At 38.7% G+C, this 18,827-nt stretch overlaps 1 protein-coding gene across 5 annotated transcripts in view; it reads right to left on the bottom strand.

Moving 5' to 3' along the window:
• Positions 1 to 18,827, bottom strand: part of vps13a (vacuolar protein sorting 13 homolog A) — a 43,136-nt gene that overhangs the window by 19,268 nt on the left and 5,041 nt on the right. For 4 of the 5 annotated variants that reach the window (XM_085294539.1, XM_085294540.1, XM_085294536.1 and 1 more), the window contains exons 13-48: positions 18,527 to 18,698; positions 17,800 to 17,862; positions 15,591 to 15,723; positions 15,379 to 15,473; positions 15,087 to 15,229; positions 14,734 to 14,935; positions 14,527 to 14,641; positions 14,024 to 14,160; positions 13,796 to 13,928; positions 13,294 to 13,411; positions 12,807 to 12,951; positions 12,358 to 12,466; positions 12,083 to 12,258; positions 11,679 to 11,835; positions 11,463 to 11,542; positions 11,298 to 11,357; positions 10,887 to 11,085; positions 10,569 to 10,685; positions 10,293 to 10,396; positions 9,934 to 10,101; positions 9,410 to 9,717; positions 9,148 to 9,295; positions 8,845 to 9,016; positions 8,430 to 8,557; positions 8,072 to 8,298; positions 7,686 to 7,942; positions 6,071 to 6,255; positions 5,771 to 5,914; positions 4,779 to 4,988; positions 4,538 to 4,681; positions 4,347 to 4,448; positions 4,094 to 4,246; positions 3,748 to 4,006; positions 3,320 to 3,480; positions 1,986 to 2,089; positions 1,524 to 1,836 (exon numbers count right to left, since the gene is read on the bottom strand). In XM_085294539.1, the coding sequence (XP_085150665.1) occupies positions 1,524 to 1,836; positions 1,986 to 2,089; positions 3,320 to 3,480; positions 3,748 to 4,006; positions 4,094 to 4,246; positions 4,347 to 4,448; positions 4,538 to 4,681; positions 4,779 to 4,988; positions 5,771 to 5,914; positions 6,071 to 6,255; positions 7,686 to 7,942; positions 8,072 to 8,298; positions 8,430 to 8,557; positions 8,845 to 9,016; positions 9,148 to 9,295; positions 9,410 to 9,717; positions 9,934 to 10,101; positions 10,293 to 10,396; positions 10,569 to 10,685; positions 10,887 to 11,085; positions 11,298 to 11,357; positions 11,463 to 11,542; positions 11,679 to 11,835; positions 12,083 to 12,258; positions 12,358 to 12,466; positions 12,807 to 12,951; positions 13,294 to 13,411; positions 13,796 to 13,928; positions 14,024 to 14,160; positions 14,527 to 14,641; positions 14,734 to 14,935; positions 15,087 to 15,229; positions 15,379 to 15,473; positions 15,591 to 15,723; positions 17,800 to 17,862; positions 18,527 to 18,698 (5,641 nt within the window). The remainder of the gene's footprint in view (positions 1 to 1,523; positions 1,837 to 1,985; positions 2,090 to 3,319; positions 3,481 to 3,747; positions 4,007 to 4,093; positions 4,247 to 4,346; positions 4,449 to 4,537; positions 4,682 to 4,778; positions 4,989 to 5,770; positions 5,915 to 6,070; positions 6,256 to 7,685; positions 7,943 to 8,071; positions 8,299 to 8,429; positions 8,558 to 8,844; positions 9,017 to 9,147; positions 9,296 to 9,409; positions 9,718 to 9,933; positions 10,102 to 10,292; positions 10,397 to 10,568; positions 10,686 to 10,886; positions 11,086 to 11,297; positions 11,358 to 11,462; positions 11,543 to 11,678; positions 11,836 to 12,082; positions 12,259 to 12,357; positions 12,467 to 12,806; positions 12,952 to 13,293; positions 13,412 to 13,795; positions 13,929 to 14,023; positions 14,161 to 14,526; positions 14,642 to 14,733; positions 14,936 to 15,086; positions 15,230 to 15,378; positions 15,474 to 15,590; positions 15,724 to 17,799; positions 17,863 to 18,526; positions 18,699 to 18,827) is intronic. The other variant, XM_085294537.1, reaches the window with a different exon arrangement.

The raw sequence follows: 18,827 nt of genomic DNA, 5'->3' as shown, positions 1-18,827 counted from the left end.
TACAAATGAGGTGTTAAATACATACTAGATATTTGCTGTTGTACACAGTGGTCCCAGTGGTTCAGTACCTTAATGCAGTGGTTCCCAAACTTTTTTTGCTAGGCCCCCCCTTGTTTTACAAGAAAAATGTTCGCGCACGCACACGCACAAACACACCCTCCAACCACACACACCCATATTTTGCTTCATTGCGGTTTATTTCACACCTCAAACATTTAGTAAACAATTAAGCAAATACAAGTAATCTGCAATAAATTACAGGTAGTAATAAAATAAACTACTTACTCTGTTATGCTACGTCCACACCTACACGGGTATTTTTGAACACGCAGCTGTTTCGTCCACACGTAAACGGCGTTTCGAATCACCGAAAACTGAGATTTTTTTAAAACTCCTTTTTTGCGTTTACGTGTGGACGAGGAATACAGAGTTCGTCATGCAACGTCAAAGGTATGTGCCTTTATTCACGGCACGCTGTGCGCGACGTTATTGTTTACATGAGATGAATAGCAGAATGGCAGATAGAGACAAAATACTGTTAATCTGACAATCTGCAGGTTTTACACGCTTACATACACACGCAGTTACTGTCCCTCCATTTAGAAAGGCAGAGGCGTCACGGTGTAATTATTTTACGTGTAGTTTTATTTTATGTGTTTTAATATTCAACATTGCTATCAATACATTTTTCCAAAAATGCCTCTCTGTGCAAAATGGGTTTAAAAACATAAACAACTGTGGGATACTGTTTGTCCGTGATTTGAACCAGGGAATAAATCCTGGCAGGATCAGCCTGATGTTATTTGTATCCCTCAGTAACTTTACTGCATAAAGAGCTAACATCTCCAAAATGCCAGGAGTAGTTAGTCATTATGAGAAGTGTTTGTGAACTAAAAATCAAGAATGTGGGATTCTGTTTGTCCATGATTTAAACAGCCCAGCGCTGCTCCTGACGCAGGGAAAACCAATTCTGCAGGGGAGACCTACCTCAGCACTTATGCAGGTGAAACCAAAGGGAAGATATGCTTCACCATATTTTCTAGTCTTTGGCTTAGAATGAAGTTGGTTTGGAAACATATTCAGCTATGCTTCATCTCCTGCTTTGCGTTTGTGTAGGCGCCCCATACCGCGCCCCCCCTGCAATGGCTCTGCGCCCCCCCTAAGGGGCGGGCCCCACACTTTGGGAAGGTCTGCCTTAATGTTTAAACAGTTACAAAATTAAGTAAAGTCATGCAGAGCAATCCCTGCTTTAAAAAAAACTAATGATAAAAGTACAAACATCCAACACATAAAGCAGTATTATCCACATATGCCTAAGTAATGTGAATGTGCTGGTCTCTGACTGAGGTCCTATGGTAGCATTACATAACAAAGAACACTTCCCACTTTTAAACAGAGCAAATACAGCTGTAAAATACACACACTATTATTTTATTGAACATTTACTCACATAAACCCACTTTGTATGTTACTTTTCAACGTTTAATGGACTAGCTGAGTACAGATTATTACATGCATCCTACCTTTAGACTGTAGGTGATGGTGTAAGGCAGAAGGTTGCGTAGCAGGATGGAAGGCCACAAGTGAAGCACGAAGGGCACGTCAAAATTCTCCCCAACATCTCCGGTCTCCTTGCACATCACTGCATCTTTTAATGGCACAATGTTGATGGTCATCACACCACCTTGGTTTCCACGGCGACGGCAGATTTGCTGTAGGCGTTTCTCAGGCTCCAGGTTGTTAATGTCCTCGTAACTGAAGCCTTCTGAGCAATCATACTGCTCACCCTGACTATCATCTGTGCTCTCTATTACTGGCTGAAGGCTCAGCTCAGACCTGTTTGGAGGGTAAGGGCAGTAAAGGTTAGAGGTTATTGTTTTTTGTTGTTGAACAGAAACAGAAAAGATCTGGAAACATAAAACAGAGAGTGAGTGAGTTAAGTTGTGTGCGTAAATATGTGGGCCAATTTAAGCATTTGCTCCTACCTATACGAGTCCAGAGGCACACAGAACTCCTCGGCAGGGAGGGCAGTACCCAGAAGGGTTGGTCCTTCAAAAACGTTGAATGGTATTGAGAAATGATTGATGAGCTGCGTAGTAAAAAACAAAAACAAATTACTGGTTACTGACACTTGAACTTAATCTGAGAGATCTATCTGGGCATATTGGCTTATATACTAAAAGCTACTTATTGGGAGTTCCCACAGTGGGTAGCTTCCTAGGCTTAATTTAGGAGATTTCTAAACTGAATATGCTTCCTGATGCAACCCCAAAGGCATTTGTGTCTCCTCCCGGGATTGAAAAGAGGATCTTTCGCTTGATAGTGAAAAACTAAGAGACAAAGACTTCACTGTGGAGCCACTAAATTGTTCAAAAATATCATAAATTACATTTAATGATTAAATAAAGGATAGTTGAGTGTCTGGAACATTGATCTCTGAGGGTGCAATTCTAAACTCTAACACAATATATGCCACTCCCTTCAGACAGCAGTACAGGGTCTCTATATATATATATATATATATATATATAGATATATAGATAGATAGATAGATAGATAGATAGATAGATAGATAGATAGATAGATAGATAGATAGATAGATAGATAGATAGATAGATAGATAGATGTTGCATGACGAACTCTGTATTCCTCGTCCACACGTAAAAATCTCAGTTTTCGGTGATTCGCCGTTTATAAATTTCAAATGTGAAATGTTGCCCACACAGCCATCTCCAGGGTTTACAGATGAGGTGTGGAAAAGAAAGTTCCCTGGGCAAAGGTGCCTTGTTGATGTCAGAGGTCAGAGGAGAATGGTCAGACTGCTTTAAGGCAACAGTAGCTCAGACAACTTGATACAGGTAAGATATGCAAACAGCATCTCTAAATGCAGCCACGCTAAACCTTGAAGTAGATGGGCCACAGCACCAGAAGACCATACTGGGTGCAAGTTCCACCAGGATAATGTGCCATGTCCAAAGTTCAAATCATCTCAAACAATATGGACCAAAATTTTAGAGGACTCTTTCGAGCACCTTGTTGAATCTGTTCCAATATTAAGGTATTTATGAAGTGAAACAGAGGGACCAACCTGGTACTAGCATGGTGTACCTAATAAAATGTTTATTAACATGGATATCAGCAGCAGCTACCCCCAAACAAAAAGCTGGAGTGCATTTTGAAAAGAACGTTTTTTTAAATGACTTTTATATAAAAAGGTAACTTTAATTACACTGAGTTTGTAATTAATGTAATTTGAGAGACAGCTCACTGTAATTACACGGGATGATATACACATGATGGGAATGATCATCCTACATACCTGGAAAGGAGAGCGGATCTTGATGTACTTGCTGCCTTCTACAGAGGAAATCTGACAGACCAGGAAACGAGTGACTCCTGAGTTGTTGTGCATTACACTGTACATTCCACGGCCCACTTTGATCAAAGGGATCACACTGGCTGAGGTGTGACCATCTGGAGCTGGAAAAAGAAAGAAAATAGAACGTACAGGCTCTTTCTGACTGGCATGAAGTTTAAAATTTGGTGACTGACAACAACAACAACAACAATAATAACAAACACCGTCAGATATACTCTTAGAGAATAGAGCAATAGCTAATTAGAAAATTTAAAGAAAACACATAAAACATATATTTTTATGTTTTATCTTTGTGTAGTTGGAGATAACTGTAGATATATCATAGCTGTCTGTTTTCAGCATAACCGTGATAGTAAAGTATAACTCACTAGGCTGTATGTAATAGTCTTTTCCACTCAAAGAGGTCATTGCTGAGAAATGATCAGTGTCTGTTGTGGTTGAATAGTCCATTCCGAGGGATTCGCCATTCTGCAGCTTCACAGTGTTAGCGATACTCTGCTGTCCAACAGGACAAAACATCTCACTGTGGCGCACAGAAACTGGTAGGCCAAGACGGTTTTTGACTACAAATGGAGCTTCATCCTTTTGAAAACACTCTGCTGTCTGTTTGGCAGCTTCAGCAAATGCCTGGAGAAGGACAAAAACATGCATATCACACATCGATACACACCTCTAGACAGGTATTTTCTGTCAAGCCTTTGAAAGACTTCTTACAGTGCCCAGGTTACTCAGCATAGCCAGTCCACATTTGGAAAGTGTGATGTTGAGCTGATCTTTACTGTCGATGACAATGACTGTCTTGTAGTCTGGGATATTGGAATCCACTTCATCTGACATTTCTGTGTACTTCACAGGTTTCTTTTTCATCTGGTTAGAGGACAGTAAAGTATTAGACACACCATGTGTATTTTTAAGTATTATTTTTAAGAATGCTATATACATGCAGAATGCAAGTATACATGAGTACCTTCAGTTTCAGCACCCATGGTCTGAAACCATCTCTTGTCTCATCTTCTAAGGGCTCCAGCAGTGGCTCCCACACTCCCATCACTTCATTATAATAGTGAACCTAAAAATAAAATGCATTACTAAATAGAAAAAAATTATGAACAGCAGACAATTTATTAAAAGAACCACATGTCTATTGGTTTGTGTTACCTCTAGGGTAAGCTGACTGTATAAGTTAATGAGCGTGGACCAGTTCTCCACATCTCCCTTGAAGGAGGACTTTGCCAGAAGCATCGGGATGGTGCGATGTCCCACTCCAGCCTCCAGAGTCACACAGATTGAGCTGATGTTCACCTGCAATTATTTTGCAAATTCAAATCATAAGTTATTATATGGCAGCATACAGTCAGCTTTACCATATTATAATTTCAGCCAAAATGCTAATAATTACCTTTAGGGACTCTCCCTGTGGTATTAAGCAGGTCACTAATTTGGTGTCTTCATCGTCATCTTCTTCTAGGAACCAGAGTTTGAGCTCCTTCCAACTCTGCTTATCCCACAGGTTCACAGCAACAGGGCTGTCCAGCTTCTCAGGGGTCTCTGCTGTTGGAGTGAGTGCTGACTGGATAGTAATCACGGTGTTGATTATGACTGGAGATACCTGTGCATGAGTCAGACACATGGGAGATAAAACTTAAGGTTACTTGCATAAGCCTGGCTCTCAGAGTAAACAAGACGTGGCAAGCAGCAACAGCAGCCAAGTCAATCAGGTCCTACAGGAATGACAAATCACACCAAACACATTGCTGTATGGCTAAGTGGCATGACATTGTGGCCTATGATGAAGACTTAGGTTCAGGATTAGGCGGAAAAAACAAAACAAAACAAAAAAAAAAACCCAGCTTGCGCCAGTGATGGAGAAGTTAGCTAAACACTCCTGTCTATTGAGAATTAAGCTAGCTAGCCCATACTGGATGTTGAGACATGTTGCTACGCCAGATATTTAACTAATGACTGCGTAGTAGGGCAAGCTACTTAAAGTTAAGCGTTTCTGCCCGACAGAAATAAATTTCTTGCTTTTAAAATTTGCTTTCATTTGATACAATTTTTATCAACACGTGCAGATACAGTCCTGTTAGAGCAACAATAATATGCCCCCTTATTATATCCATTACAAGGAAACAAAAGTCTGAAACGTTTTTTTATCAAAAAACTGTATTTCCAAGGTAACACACTGCTGTAACCAGATGTAGGGATTGACTTTCTGTCTCATTTAATTAAGCATGCATACAAGGCAGTGGTTTAACCCCAAAAAGTTCAAATTTTAAAAAAAAAGGCTTTCATTTGCTAACAACAAAGAAGCTGGAACTGCAACAAAAACACAATCATTTCAATTTGAAGAACAAAATATGCGGCCACATGTAATATTAACAAAACAAATACCTTAAGTGAGAGAGCGTTGATGGTGACCTCCATAGCCTGAGGGGAGGTTGGAGACTGAGTACTTTTGAAGTACACCTCACATGGCTGAAGCACTGTAGTCACATTGTTTCTCCTCTTTTGTCTTAAGAATGGACAGGCAACAACCTACAACAAAAGTGATCAGTTTAAAAAAAAAACCCAACCTAATCATATTTAATTTTAAATATGTGTTAAGGAATATTAACATTTTCCTCTGGATACATAATTTTGAATTCTTTGAACATGCAATTCTGACTACCACAATACATTCCAAATATAAACCTTGAGGTCCTTGATAACAGCAGTCGTCCGTGATCCTTCACCACCATTTTTCATTACTAGTTCACAATATGTGGTCATCACCAGAGCTGGGGCGTCATCACGAGTCAGGTCAGCTACAAATACAATCTCTGGGTTTCGCACCACAACATTCATTTCAGTCTTTGTTACCGTGGCTGTAGCTGTAGCTGGGAGGCACAGAGAGCATTAGAGTAAAACTTCACGTTAAATAATTAGAATACGCCAGTTTAACTTGATAAAAGGGCTGCTCGATTATGGCAAAAATGATAATCACGATTATTTTCACTGAAATTGAGATCACGGTTATTTGACGATATTTATTTAACCCTTTAAGACCTACTATAGAACCAAGTCCACCAGAGCTTATATTATTTTTTTACATGCTGTAGTGCCATTTGTGGGAGCATTTCAAGTTGCTATACATCAATACAACTGTTATAGCCCATATTTTAATAATATGTATGCATTAAGTCCATAGTAATTACATAAATTGCAAAAAAGTGCAATAAACTACAAAAAAAATTGAAAATCGCTTTTGTTTTGTTTACATATATTTCTACTTGGAGAAATTTAAGAGGTTTATCCCTCAAAACTTTAAATACAATAAAGTTGCAAAAAATAGTTTCCCACCACAGGAAATTTATTTTGAGTGTCTTCATAGTTTTATTTTGGAGATACAGCAATTTTTATATACTGCAGGAAAAACAAAAAACAATCCTATGATGCAAATTTGCAAAGAAAACAGCATGTGCATCATTTCACTGTGGGAAGTGTTACGAACAGCTGATAGGAACGGCAAAGCGTGTTTCTGGAATATTATGTTTTTGTTCCTGCAAGCGCTTTTTATGCAATTTTTGCAAAGCTATATGTGGAACGAAACCGTGACCGAGGACAAGCTGATGGCATCAGATGTAAGTACAACTCCTCCGGTTTCATATGCAAAACAAATTATTGCGCTAGCTTACACGGTTCAGGTTCTACAGGGATTTAACAATAGTTACGCAAAACGGAGCATGCAGCTCTGACCGGCTTTAAAGGGTTAACAATGACTTTAAAAAAATTATATAAAATAGTGTGCAACACCACTGAAGTTTTTTTTTTTAAACTCTCTTTTCAACCAACGGCAGTCACTCTCCAAATAACTTCTGCTTAGCTTTCCGAGCTTCCCTCGGGTCCTCTTAATCAGCGGTCTCCAACCTTTTTTGCGCCACGGACCGGTTTATGGCCGACAATATTTTCACGGACCGGCCTTTAAGGTGTCGCGGATAAATGAGGGAGGGGCTAATAATCGGCTCAGTCATTTTTAATGATCGTTGAAAGCCCAGATCGTAATCGTGATTAAAATTCGATTAATTGAGCAGCCCTACTTGATAATCACAAAACTCATAATCTAGACTCACTATATAAATGTATATAACATCTATATTATTTTAAAGCATCTATAAAATGTTGTATTGTAATGAAATAGTCAAAAATGAAAGTTTTATAAACATAAGGCAAAACAAAGATGGGAATAATTTGGCAGTTTAAGCTTGTCGATTAAGAGATGATTTCGGTTAACTAGATTAAAACATTAAAACTGATAAAGTCAACTCACCAGACTCTTTAGATGTGACCGATGAGTTAATGTTCTTCTTATCGCCAGCACCAGTACTGTTCTTGGGTTGTGGCACTTGGCCAAAACCCTGCTGGGTGGCCTTAAGGAAGATATCGGCCACCGTGAGCAGAAATTCCATGCTGGCACATAGATACACATCCTGCACCACTGTATCTAAAGTGGTGCCTTCACGGGTTTGACGATAGCTCACTTCCACCATGTTGTTCTGTTCTGCACCAGGACACATTGCCATCATCCTAGAGAAAAACAAAATAGGACTATGAGAAAAAAAAAGAGTGAACGCAATAAAATAATTTACTTTACACTGATCCGTCAAGACATGGCTTTTTTGTGTGTGTCACTAGCTTTATAAGTGGTAGCCGTACCTTGGGGTGATACTTTTGGCTTTTGGCCTCTTGTCGTCTAGAAGGCATTCAGCAAGTTGTACTGAGGCCTTCATGGAGCTGTCGGAGTACATGTGGACAGAGGTGGAGATGGTGCCCAGAGTAAATTCTGCTAGCTTCAGCTGCTCATCATGTGGGTCTGACGGCTCATGTTGTGGGTGTGACTGGTCATGATGTGGGCCTGACAGCTCACGTTGTGGTTCTAACTGCTATTAAAAACAGAAATTACACAGACTTTCTTTACTAAACGTGCCTCACAAAATACAGACTGACAAGTCTAATTCTATGATGTAGTTATGACTTGTGTATGTTTGTACATATGTAACAGACTTGGCATTACCTTATCCTCATTGGAGCTGTACAGAACCACAGTCAGTGAGTCAAACTTGAAGTTTAGTTTCAGTGTGTTCTTTCTCAGCTTGCTGTTTTTCTGTGTCTCTACAACAGCAGCTGTCACCACTGTGTTACCTATTAACAGCATAATCAGAGCGCAGAGTTCGGATTAAAATACAAGCTACTGGATTTTAGTCAGAATTGTGCACTAATTAAGGAGAACATGTTTCAGATTTCATTAGCTACATAGTTTTGTGTAAGTATGCCCTGTCAAACAACAACTCATCTGTTTTTTGTTTTCTGTTGTTTTTTTTGGTAAAAAGTTATCTGACCAGGCTGTTAAATCATATGTCTATATTTAAAGCTCTACCAAACACACATAACCATATCAAACATAACCATATACAACAACAACAACTTACTGCTGGGTGGTCCAGTGGTGCCAGACTCCTGGGAGTCTTTGTTGGATACAGAGTCAGAGGACGGGTCAGTGGCAGGCAGAGCAGCTGGAGGTGGACCAGCATCAGACTTCTCTGACAGGTTCTCATTCAGAGTCCTCAGGACAATGATCATGTCATTCTGGCATAGGAGCAGCTGTTGGGAACATAGAGAGATGATTTTGATAAAACTATTTTTAATTCTCAATATAAGCCTCTACACAATCGTGGGATTAAAAATCAAAAAACAAACAAACAGGTAAGATATATGAATATATATATACTTACACTCATGGGCTTTAGATGGACCCCAATATCTATGTCAGGTATTTCGTGGTACCAGCTGGAAGATAGATTTCTACGGATTTCCAAGTCTAGGCTCACTGGCTTCAGCAGTTGGATCTCTTCTTCAAAACGTTCATTTTTAAATTTGGCTCTGAAAGGAACAAAAACATAGATTTACAAAGGTCTGTCGGAATACTGCAAATTCTAATCAATCACAAACACAAGCATGCATATTTTTTAAATAATACCTCCCACAGAAACTGACCTGAACATCTTAAGGTCAGTCAGTCTCACAGTCATTATATCCACAACAGGTGGGATGCTGGCATCTGATTTACAGGGTTGCTTGGCAAAACGATTTTTGATAGAAAGCAGACCAAGGTCAGCTACAATGCCATTTGATGAAGAGGAGGACTGGGGGAGGAAGATGATGGGTGCATTGAAGTGGACATCAAGAGCGATCCGAGTGGTCCGTTCAGCCAGTTCTTTCACGCCTGATGCTGCTTTTTCTGCAGCCTGAACTGTTACCTCAGTTAGTGCCTCTTTAGCCTCCTGGAAGTTATTGACAAACTCCTGTAAGGAGATGGGGTGGGGAAAAATATTTTTGGAGAAAAATTAATAAGATCAAGTTGGAATGCAGAAATATATAGAGGTAACGTAAATAATTATATTTATAATTATAATTTTATTATTACCTTATCTAATAAATTAAAACACCACTTCAGTTTTACATGTGATAAAAATTGATAAGAGCAACAGATTAATTCTGCCCAGAAACGTGATTCTTACCAGTATAGATGAGAGAAACTTGTTGAGGAAGATGACCTGAATGCAGCCCACACTTAGTGTAACAGTAGTGTCAACGTTAGACATGTCCAGATAGGCATCTCCTTCAGTCGCATCTGTATAGTTTACCATGTGGAAGTGAAACACTTCCTTATCTGCTATGGACACAGCCTAGAAAAAACAGAGTGGCACAGAAAAAGTTGTTATTCAGATTTGCCTGTGCCACATGATCACCAAGTGACACAAAACAAAAACATAACAAATGAAGACCAGAAACATCAATGCGGGAAACAATGACCATTTCTTTTGTGTTTTTTTTTTAAGTACAATGGTAAACATTCATAAGCACTAGCAGTCGGTACCTTTTTGTAAAAAGCTTCTTTGTTACAGTCCAGAATCACAATGTTCTTCAATTTGGCCGAAACCTCCATCCCCTTCTTCCTCATCAGAACCTCGGAAACCAGACCTAGACAATTACGAAAGCCCCAAGTTGTACAATGAATTGAAGATTTGACTAGAAAAAGTTCATTAGAAAACTCTATATACAGCAGAGTATAGCAGAAATAATAAACAATTAATAAATCCTATTGAAAGCACTGCCAGAGTACCTAGTACACAGAAAACTATTTCTTTCATACCTTCAATACTGATCTCTGAGATCCTGGCCTTCTGTCCTCGAATGAAAACTTTAAGGCAGCGGAGATCAGTTTTGATATGCAGATTAACCACATCTGCAAATTTTGACCTTTTTGAAGCTGGGGGAAAAAGGTGAAGGACAAGAAATAAAGACATTACCTGTGAACAGCTGCAAAAAAAGGAAATGTATTTCCAGTGTAACATTTAACCTTTGATACTGCTCTGAAAATCTGTTTCATTAACTGTGAAATATCTGCTCTAGTAGTACAATGTTCTCATAAATGGTGAGACAATAACAGCGTGCAGATAATATCAGTTACGTTTTTTCTTGGTTACAGCAGTTTCCTCCTTTTTCTCTTCCTCCTTCTCTGCTTCAGCATCGTCTTCCTCAGGGATAGTGGGAAGCTCCTCCTGCTGTCCTTCCTTCTTATTAGATTCAGGAAGGAGCTTACTGAGGAAGTTCATGGTATTGAGGAGAGCCTCCGTATGGAGGTGAACATCCAGTGATGAAAAGGTCACCTGATGAAGAAAATTAACCTTTTTGTCTGAAATGATATTTTGATTCTTCTACCCATTATTAATAATTACTGTAGAAGAAACACTGCTGTTAACTGTGGCCTATTTCATCATCTCTCAGCATGCCCTAAATAACATCATGCTATAAATAACAAAATGGGAACATTAAGTAAATAAAATAAATATTATTGCTAGGTTATTAACATTTCCCTCACCTTGATGAGCTGCTCAGTGTTATTATATTGAGACTTGAAGTCGGGACCATTCTTGTCAGCCTAGAAAAATTCATCCAATCTTTAAAATTAAGGTGATTTTCCACAGTTTTAAAATATTTATAGAAAATATTCTGAAATGTTTTCACGTAACGTATCCCATATTACTTTGATATACTCCAGAGTGAGCAGGTCGACTTCTTTGTTGTCCAGTGTAGTGATCAGCTGTACTTGCTTGTCTTCAGAATCTGTGCAAGGAAAAAACAAAACATGCCTAATAAAAAATTAAGCAAAGACTGCCCTGATGATTTGCACATTTTTATTAGGATAACTGTAATCATCAAATGTTTAACAAAAATTAAGGTGTTGCTGGTATCTACTGACCCATGTATTCAGGACACTTGAGGCAGATCTCTCGCAAGTAGGTATTAGACGTCATGTCAAAGGTGCGCAGCTTCAGCTCAGTGCCCAGACCCTCTATATCTAAGTGGAGCACCGTAACCTCCATACTTCCAGACAAACGACAGAGCTGAACAGAAAACTGGACAAAGAAGACAGAGAGACGATGGAAAAATGGGAAAGATGATGATAAAGGTGGTCACAAAAATAAAAGGAGGTGGAGAAATTTAACTGAGGAATGCTAAAGAGAAAAGGCAGAGTTTGAATTTTCTTTTTATCTCACACAGAAATAACTAAAATGACTGATAACAAGGTTAAATAAAAATAATTCTTACAGAATTTAATAACTATGTTTAATTGTGCAGAAAGGGAAAAAAATATTTTTGTACCTCACTGATCTCAAATGTCATAAAGAAGTCAGTCATGTTCTTTTGTGCGTCTTCCTTGATGAGACTTTTTCTTTTGCTTGCATCGACATAGCGCAGCGGCATGGGATTGTCTGGAAAAAATGGTTTCTCCCCAATGGGAGAGCTGGGCGCATCATAGAACAGATCCTCCTCTGACCCTGGGATATAATTAAAAAATAAACACAATCTGTGGTAGGAATACACACAGGATTTTTAAAGATATTTAGCAGTAGGACCAAAACAAAACTGTGTCTTACCTAATGAGGTGATGCTGATGGTCTCACATGACTCAAAAATGAGAGAAGAGCGTTGATCAAAGTTCAGAGGTTTTCTGGGAGTGAGATGAGGGGTGAAAGACTGCCTAGGCTAAAAAAAAAAAGAAAATAAATAAAAACAGTTGTATTAACAGTGTTAGTAATAAAATCTATCTTTACTTTTACTAGTCCGGCAATTCCACCTCAATATTCAACTATTTGTATATTCATTCAATGCAAAACCCTCAAGCCTTCAAATTTGAGATGTTTTTCTTTTGTTTGCTTGTTTTGCTTTTTTTTTTTTTTTTTTTTAAATTGGGGAAAAAATGAACCATCTCAGCTGAGGCTTCCTTCTCATTCATAGCAGCGATCATCATAATTCAGTTCACCCAACTGTTGCCAAATTTTAGTGAAATCCAGAGAGGACCATCTCCATAACCCTCTGATCTTACCTTTGGAGTTGATGATGGAGCATTGCCACGTGTAGCAGGTTTGCTTTCAGGCAGCGGGATACTGTCCACCAGCTCCAGAACACTTCGAAGTTTTACATCAGAAATACGAAGAGACAACAGAGGAAGCTCTCCAGACATCTTATATCTATAAAACACATACACAAAGATGCAAACAAAACTTACAACCTGAAACTTAAGCTTACGTAATACTCTTAGCTCTGGTCCTTACAAGATAAATATTTTAAGTTGTGTATCTGAACCCGCACTATATTTATGAATATTTACTAGTGTTAGAATCCGTCTTCAATACTGCACTTTTTTTTCCTGTCTTTTCTCTTTTCTTTTTTTTACAGTGAAACTTTTCAGGGGGGAGGGGGGGAAAGAAAAGTATTAATTTCTCCAAAGAAAAGGGTTAAGAGTAAGTTCAGATTTTCGTACAAAGATTTCATTTAACCATCAGTTGACTGTCAACCAGAAACATACTTACTTTGGCATGCGGGAGTCTTTGTTGATCATTGCCCTGCTAAAAACCACCTTTAGATCCACTGGCTCTAGGATGTGGAGGGGTGACTGTTTCTGTTTGCGGGCCTTTTTCCAGTTACCATCTATCACATAAAGATAAAGTTTTATTATTATTTATTTTTACTGAGTCCAAACAGAGGCAGAGTAAAAACAAGAAATATGTCTGTTGGATCAATGTGTAAGTTTAGCAATATCCCTTCCAGGACACAATACCTGAAATCAATGGAATATATTTTTGCTAAGACATAGTAAAGCCATTAGAGCTACAAGTGCCAATCACTTTCATAAAGACATTTCCTCAATGCTGTCTGTATGACTTTTTTTGCTGTGTAAAACCTATCAATACAAACAAAGCCTAAGCTTAGTGATTTTTAAACAGTAGTTAGAATAAAAACAACACCTCATCAATCAACATTATGTGTATCAGTCAAAAATGTGTTACAACTGTGTTGTGTATGTGTGTGTACCTGGTTTGCTATAAAGAAACTGTAGGCTTTCAAGTTGTACATCAAAGCTATCGTAAGCTCTGGACATGATGTCCTCAATGTTGCTGGAACTCACACACAGCTGAGGTAGATGTTTCCTGCTTTGACTGGACATCTGTAAAACCACAGAAACATGAAGGCATATATTGGTAAGTTACCTTGGATTTCCAGCCTGCTGTCAATCTTTATTCACATTTGACACTTCCCCACCTTGAAATGACCAAGATCCAACAGCAAGATGTTCTGAGTGCCATTGTAAAAACCGGTCTGTGGAATGATCACGTAGGAGGCCATCAAGTTCACCTTCAGGTCGAGAACCTTCTGTGTTTCAATCACATACAGTAAACCTGAAATATAAAATGTTAATAGGTTATCAATAGTAGTTTTGTCTCCAAAGGTGGGTGAATCTTATTGTTGTGGGATTCATAAAATTAACTAAATGTGTGGTTTTGTTTAATGAACCCTGAGATTCTATTAATTTAAGTAATGTTTAAATGGCAAATTCACCTAAAAGTTCTAATAAGGAGAAAACTTCAATAATGAAAAAAAAAAACCTTGAAAAATCTTCCAAAGCCCTCAGGAAACAATCACTTTCAAGAACATAAACAGGAAGACTAAACAAGGAATGTAAACATTCGCCCATCAAAGACGTCCTTAGAGATCCTAGAAGATTAATCATGATAGCAGATATCTGCAGTTTATCTTAAACTCACCAGTGGCTGTGCGGTCTCTAAACTGCTCCAGTTTCATCAGGGTTGCATTCGTGAGCTCATCCAGCTGCATGTCATCAGGAGGCCTGAAGAACGCTGATATGCTGTTCACAGTTATCTACACAGACACACAGAGTCAAATATGTATATATGTACTGCTTTTGAGGGTTTTTATTTTTGCTGCTCATTCACACTCAGTGAACCACTCACAGCATCATAGATGATTTCCAAGGGTTGTGATTCTACGTGAAGCCGCTGGTTAGCGCTCTCGTCCAGGGGGTTGGTCTCAAACAGGATACAAAGCAGTGGGGTCCCTGCTCCTATGGCTGCCTTCCTTGATGAAAGGAGAATTGGTGGAGGTTGCTTATTGGTGAGGCCAGTGACCTCAAACAAAGTAAGCTTGGCTGTGATTCTGGGAAGAAAAGAAAAAAACAAAACAAACAACACACACACACACACACACACACACACACACACAAGCTAGTGTTATCAAGTATCTACCCTTGTGGAGAAAAAAGACCAGCTACAAAGTTGTTATTTTGTTTTAGAAGGCTGGAACAAACTTGATGGCTTGTGCTCCAGGTCTCTGTGTGAGTGTGGAGTACAGCTCTCCCACAGTCAGCCTGATGATCTCGTTTTTGTCCTTGTCATCATTAATTGACACGGACAGTTTCTCCATGTGGAAGTTGACCTTCATGTTCTCAAACTTAAAGATATGACACAAAGAGTATAAAGATAAAGTAACAGAATACTTGTTTTTTTTTACAATTGTAATATTTGCTTCTGTGCGACAGATAACCAAGTGGAAGTGTATTATTAGTAATTGAGGGGGTGTCGTGGGGGAAAGTGACTCACATCCTTTGGCAGGTTGGGATTAGCAGCAGTCTCGCTGTATCCAATGGCAGTGTAGAGTTTGGCTTTCTCAGCAGGGGTTAACAGCTCATCAAACCCTGACACAGAGATGGTAAGAAGAATAAATGGAACGGACATAGGAGGAGTAAAAAAGCTAATATTACAGGCTGTTACTACAAAGACATTCCACATGTACATGTCTATCTGTAACCTACCTCCAGTCTTAACTTCTTTTCTTTCTGTATCAGGCTGTGCCCCCCAGTTCCACATCCAGCTGATCCAACCCTGAGACTCTTCTTCCTCCATCTTCATCCCAGGACGGTAAATACGCAGGCCTGCTTTACTTGCCTAAAGAAGGAGACGAAACAAAATGTCAAATGCTTCCCCCTTTTCACTTTTCTGAGGAAAGATGGCAAGGAAAAAAACCTGACCAGCCCACAAATGATCTGTTAGCATCATTTATCCCTCAGATGGAGGCCCAACCCATTTTCTAAAAAAGATTATTAAGGTAGTCGGTCCTGACATTTTAACTATTTTTAATAGTAGTCTCAGTTCTGGAGTAGTACCAACTGGATACAAGCACGCTGTAGTGCAGCCAATAAACCGAACCTTGATTCTTCTGTTCTTGCTAATTTTAGACCTGTTTCCAAGCTTCCGTTTCTGTCAAAAATTCTAGAAAGGATTGTATTTGAGCAGCTCCAAACCTTTCTAAATAGTCATAATATTTTTGAGAAGTTCCAGTCAGGCTTCAAAACCCACCACAGCACAGAAACTGCCCTCCTAAAAATACTTAATGATATTTTATTAATCACTGACTCAGGAGGCCCAGCTGTGCTCCTGCTCTTAGACTTAACTGCAGCCTTTGATACTGTTGACCACAGCATTCTGATCTCCCGTTTGGAGCAATGTGGTATCAAAGGTATCCCCTTGGAATGGTTTAGGTCGTACCTCTCCGAGAGGACTTTTTCCGTGAGCCTTGATGATTTTATTTCTTCCCCAGCTCCTTTTACCCCTAGGCCTGATCTTTAGGAAGCATAACATCTGCTTTCACTCTTATGCCGACGACACCCAGATTAATCTTCGGTTTAATAGAAACACCTCCACGCCCATGGAATCGCTAGTCAAATGTCTTGACGAAATTAAAACCTGAATGGCCTCAAATTTTCTTACCTTCAATGAGGATAAAACTGAGGTAATTATTTTTGGACCAAGCTGTAATTTCAATGCGCCAGATTTGGACTTATGTAACCTAACATGTGCTGTTAAAACGCATGTAAAAAACCTGGGGGTTTTCTTGGATAACAAACTTACATTTGAGAAACAAATTAATTCAGTTGTCCAGCGGTCCTTTTTTAAATTAAGGCTCCTATCCAAAGTGAGATCTTTTTTATCTTTTAAAAACTTGGAACGAGCAATTCATGCGTTTGTTTTATCTCAACTGGATTACTGCAATTCACTATATGTGGGTGTCAGTCAGTCCAGCTTGGCTCAGCTCCAACTTGTACAGAATGCTGCAACTCGCCTTTTGACTCGTGTGAAGAAACACCAACATATTACTCCGGTGCTTGCTTCCCTTCATTGGCTTCCAGTGCGTTTTAGAATTAAATTCAAAATCTTACTTTTGACTTATAAAGTGCTAAATGGCCAGGCACCGGACTATTTGTCTGACCTTTTGCAACTTTATACGCCCTCTAGAGCCCTTCGATCAAGTGATCATCTACTCCTTACCTTACATAAGTCTAGGATGGTTCAGAGGAGATCGGGCATTTGCGGTTGTGGCACCAAAAATGTGGAATGATCTACCTCTCCACATTAGAAAGGCCCCAACTGTTACTCTTTTTAAATCGCATCTTAAAACACATTTTTTTACTCTGGCTTTCGAAACTGTATGAGAGTTGCCAATTCTTTTATCCTAATTTTCTTTTAATTTTCTTACCTGTTGTTGTTGTTGTTAATGTCATTGTTTAATTGTTATTTTGTACAGCACTTTGATCAACTCCCTGTTGTTATTAAATGTGCTTTATAAATAAATAAATGAAATGAAATATAAGAGAAATTGTGCAGAATATGTAAATTTACAGTTAACGGCACAGTGCTGCACCTTCTGGAACCATGGCAGCCTAATCCTCAACCCCCTACATTCCTTTGCTTACTGTATAATTATCGATTATGTGCCTAATTTGGCCTTTTGGCTTGCTGGAACAAACATACGCCAGCACCAAGTTGCTGAGAGGCACTGTACTGTGCATAGTTCCAATGAATCTCAAATTGTTGTCCTTTTTTATGGATTTGTGCAACAACTTGAGATCACAAGACAAAGCGCAAAATGTGATCCAGCCATTACAGTTTGATCAATTCATAAATCAGACACAAGGTGTCTAAGCTTATTGAAGTTCTCTCAGTTATGTGATACAAAAAGCTTACCTCCACTTCAGCCTGCTGTCTGGCCAAAGTGATGTTAAAAATATCCAAAGTCTTCTCGGGCTTCTAAGAATAAACACAAAAGAAATCGATTAGAGCTTTCACTAGATTCTATAATTACTACAGTTCTATTTTTGGGGAAATATGATACTAATAAAAATAGAGAAGAACTTGAGAACACATTTAATTTCAGATGTTAAATTCAATTATTTTCAAGTCTATCTCAAAAACTCAGCATCAAGCTCTAATGCACTTCAATCAGTCCCTGTAGGCTTGAATACTAGATATCTTTGTGAGCAATTATGGCTAGAAATATGACAGACATCACTTTAGAAAGCTACTGAGAAGTAATACTATTGTAATCAATTACTTCCATATTATATTAGCTTTACTTTTGACATAGGCCTTCAATTATGATCACTACAGTCAAGTAAAGCAACTTTCGCAAGCATTTGTCTTATAACAGTGACAACAGGTATGAAATGTATATTAAAACAGAATTACTGGTAATATTAGTATATCAAATTAAACTCAAAACTTTCACCTGTCTAAACTGTTTATATGCAGCAGGGAAATATAAAAAATTATAATAATTATAATAATTCAAATGTTTTAGTCTTAAGACAATAATGTGAAAACATAGACTAGAAAGGCAAACAGTCCCATAGTCTCTCTGTTTATTTCCTTTTTCCCTTTTCCCTCTCCCCTGTTCAGTTTAGTTCCACCCCACCTCTAAGTCTTTGAGAACCTCATCGCTGGGTTTCTTGCTGGTGATCTTTGTCTTGTAGAGCTCTCTGTAGCTTTTTACCATCTGCCGGTGTCGGCGAATGTGTTGCCATGACCACATGTGGAGACCTGGCTTCACATCTATCTCCAAGACGCCTGTGATCACATACTTCCACCTGGAAATCAGGGAATCAATGTAACAATTTGTAATACTAAGTGGACCGAATGTAATGTGGTAAATGACATGTACATATGGGATCCAGTTTTTGAAAAAAGATTACAGAAACACAGGACAGAGGAAATGA

The sequence above is a fragment of the Mchenga conophoros genome, linkage group LG12, assembly GCF_057382185.1.
Source record: "Mchenga conophoros isolate Kocher_MC1m ecotype Shallow Benthic linkage group LG12, M_conophoros_male_GT1.1, whole genome shotgun sequence".
Lineage (NCBI taxonomy): Eukaryota > Metazoa > Chordata > Actinopteri > Cichliformes > Cichlidae > Mchenga > Mchenga conophoros.
The sequence above is the reverse complement of the archived record's forward strand: the minus strand, read 5'-3'. Positions and strand labels throughout refer to the sequence as shown.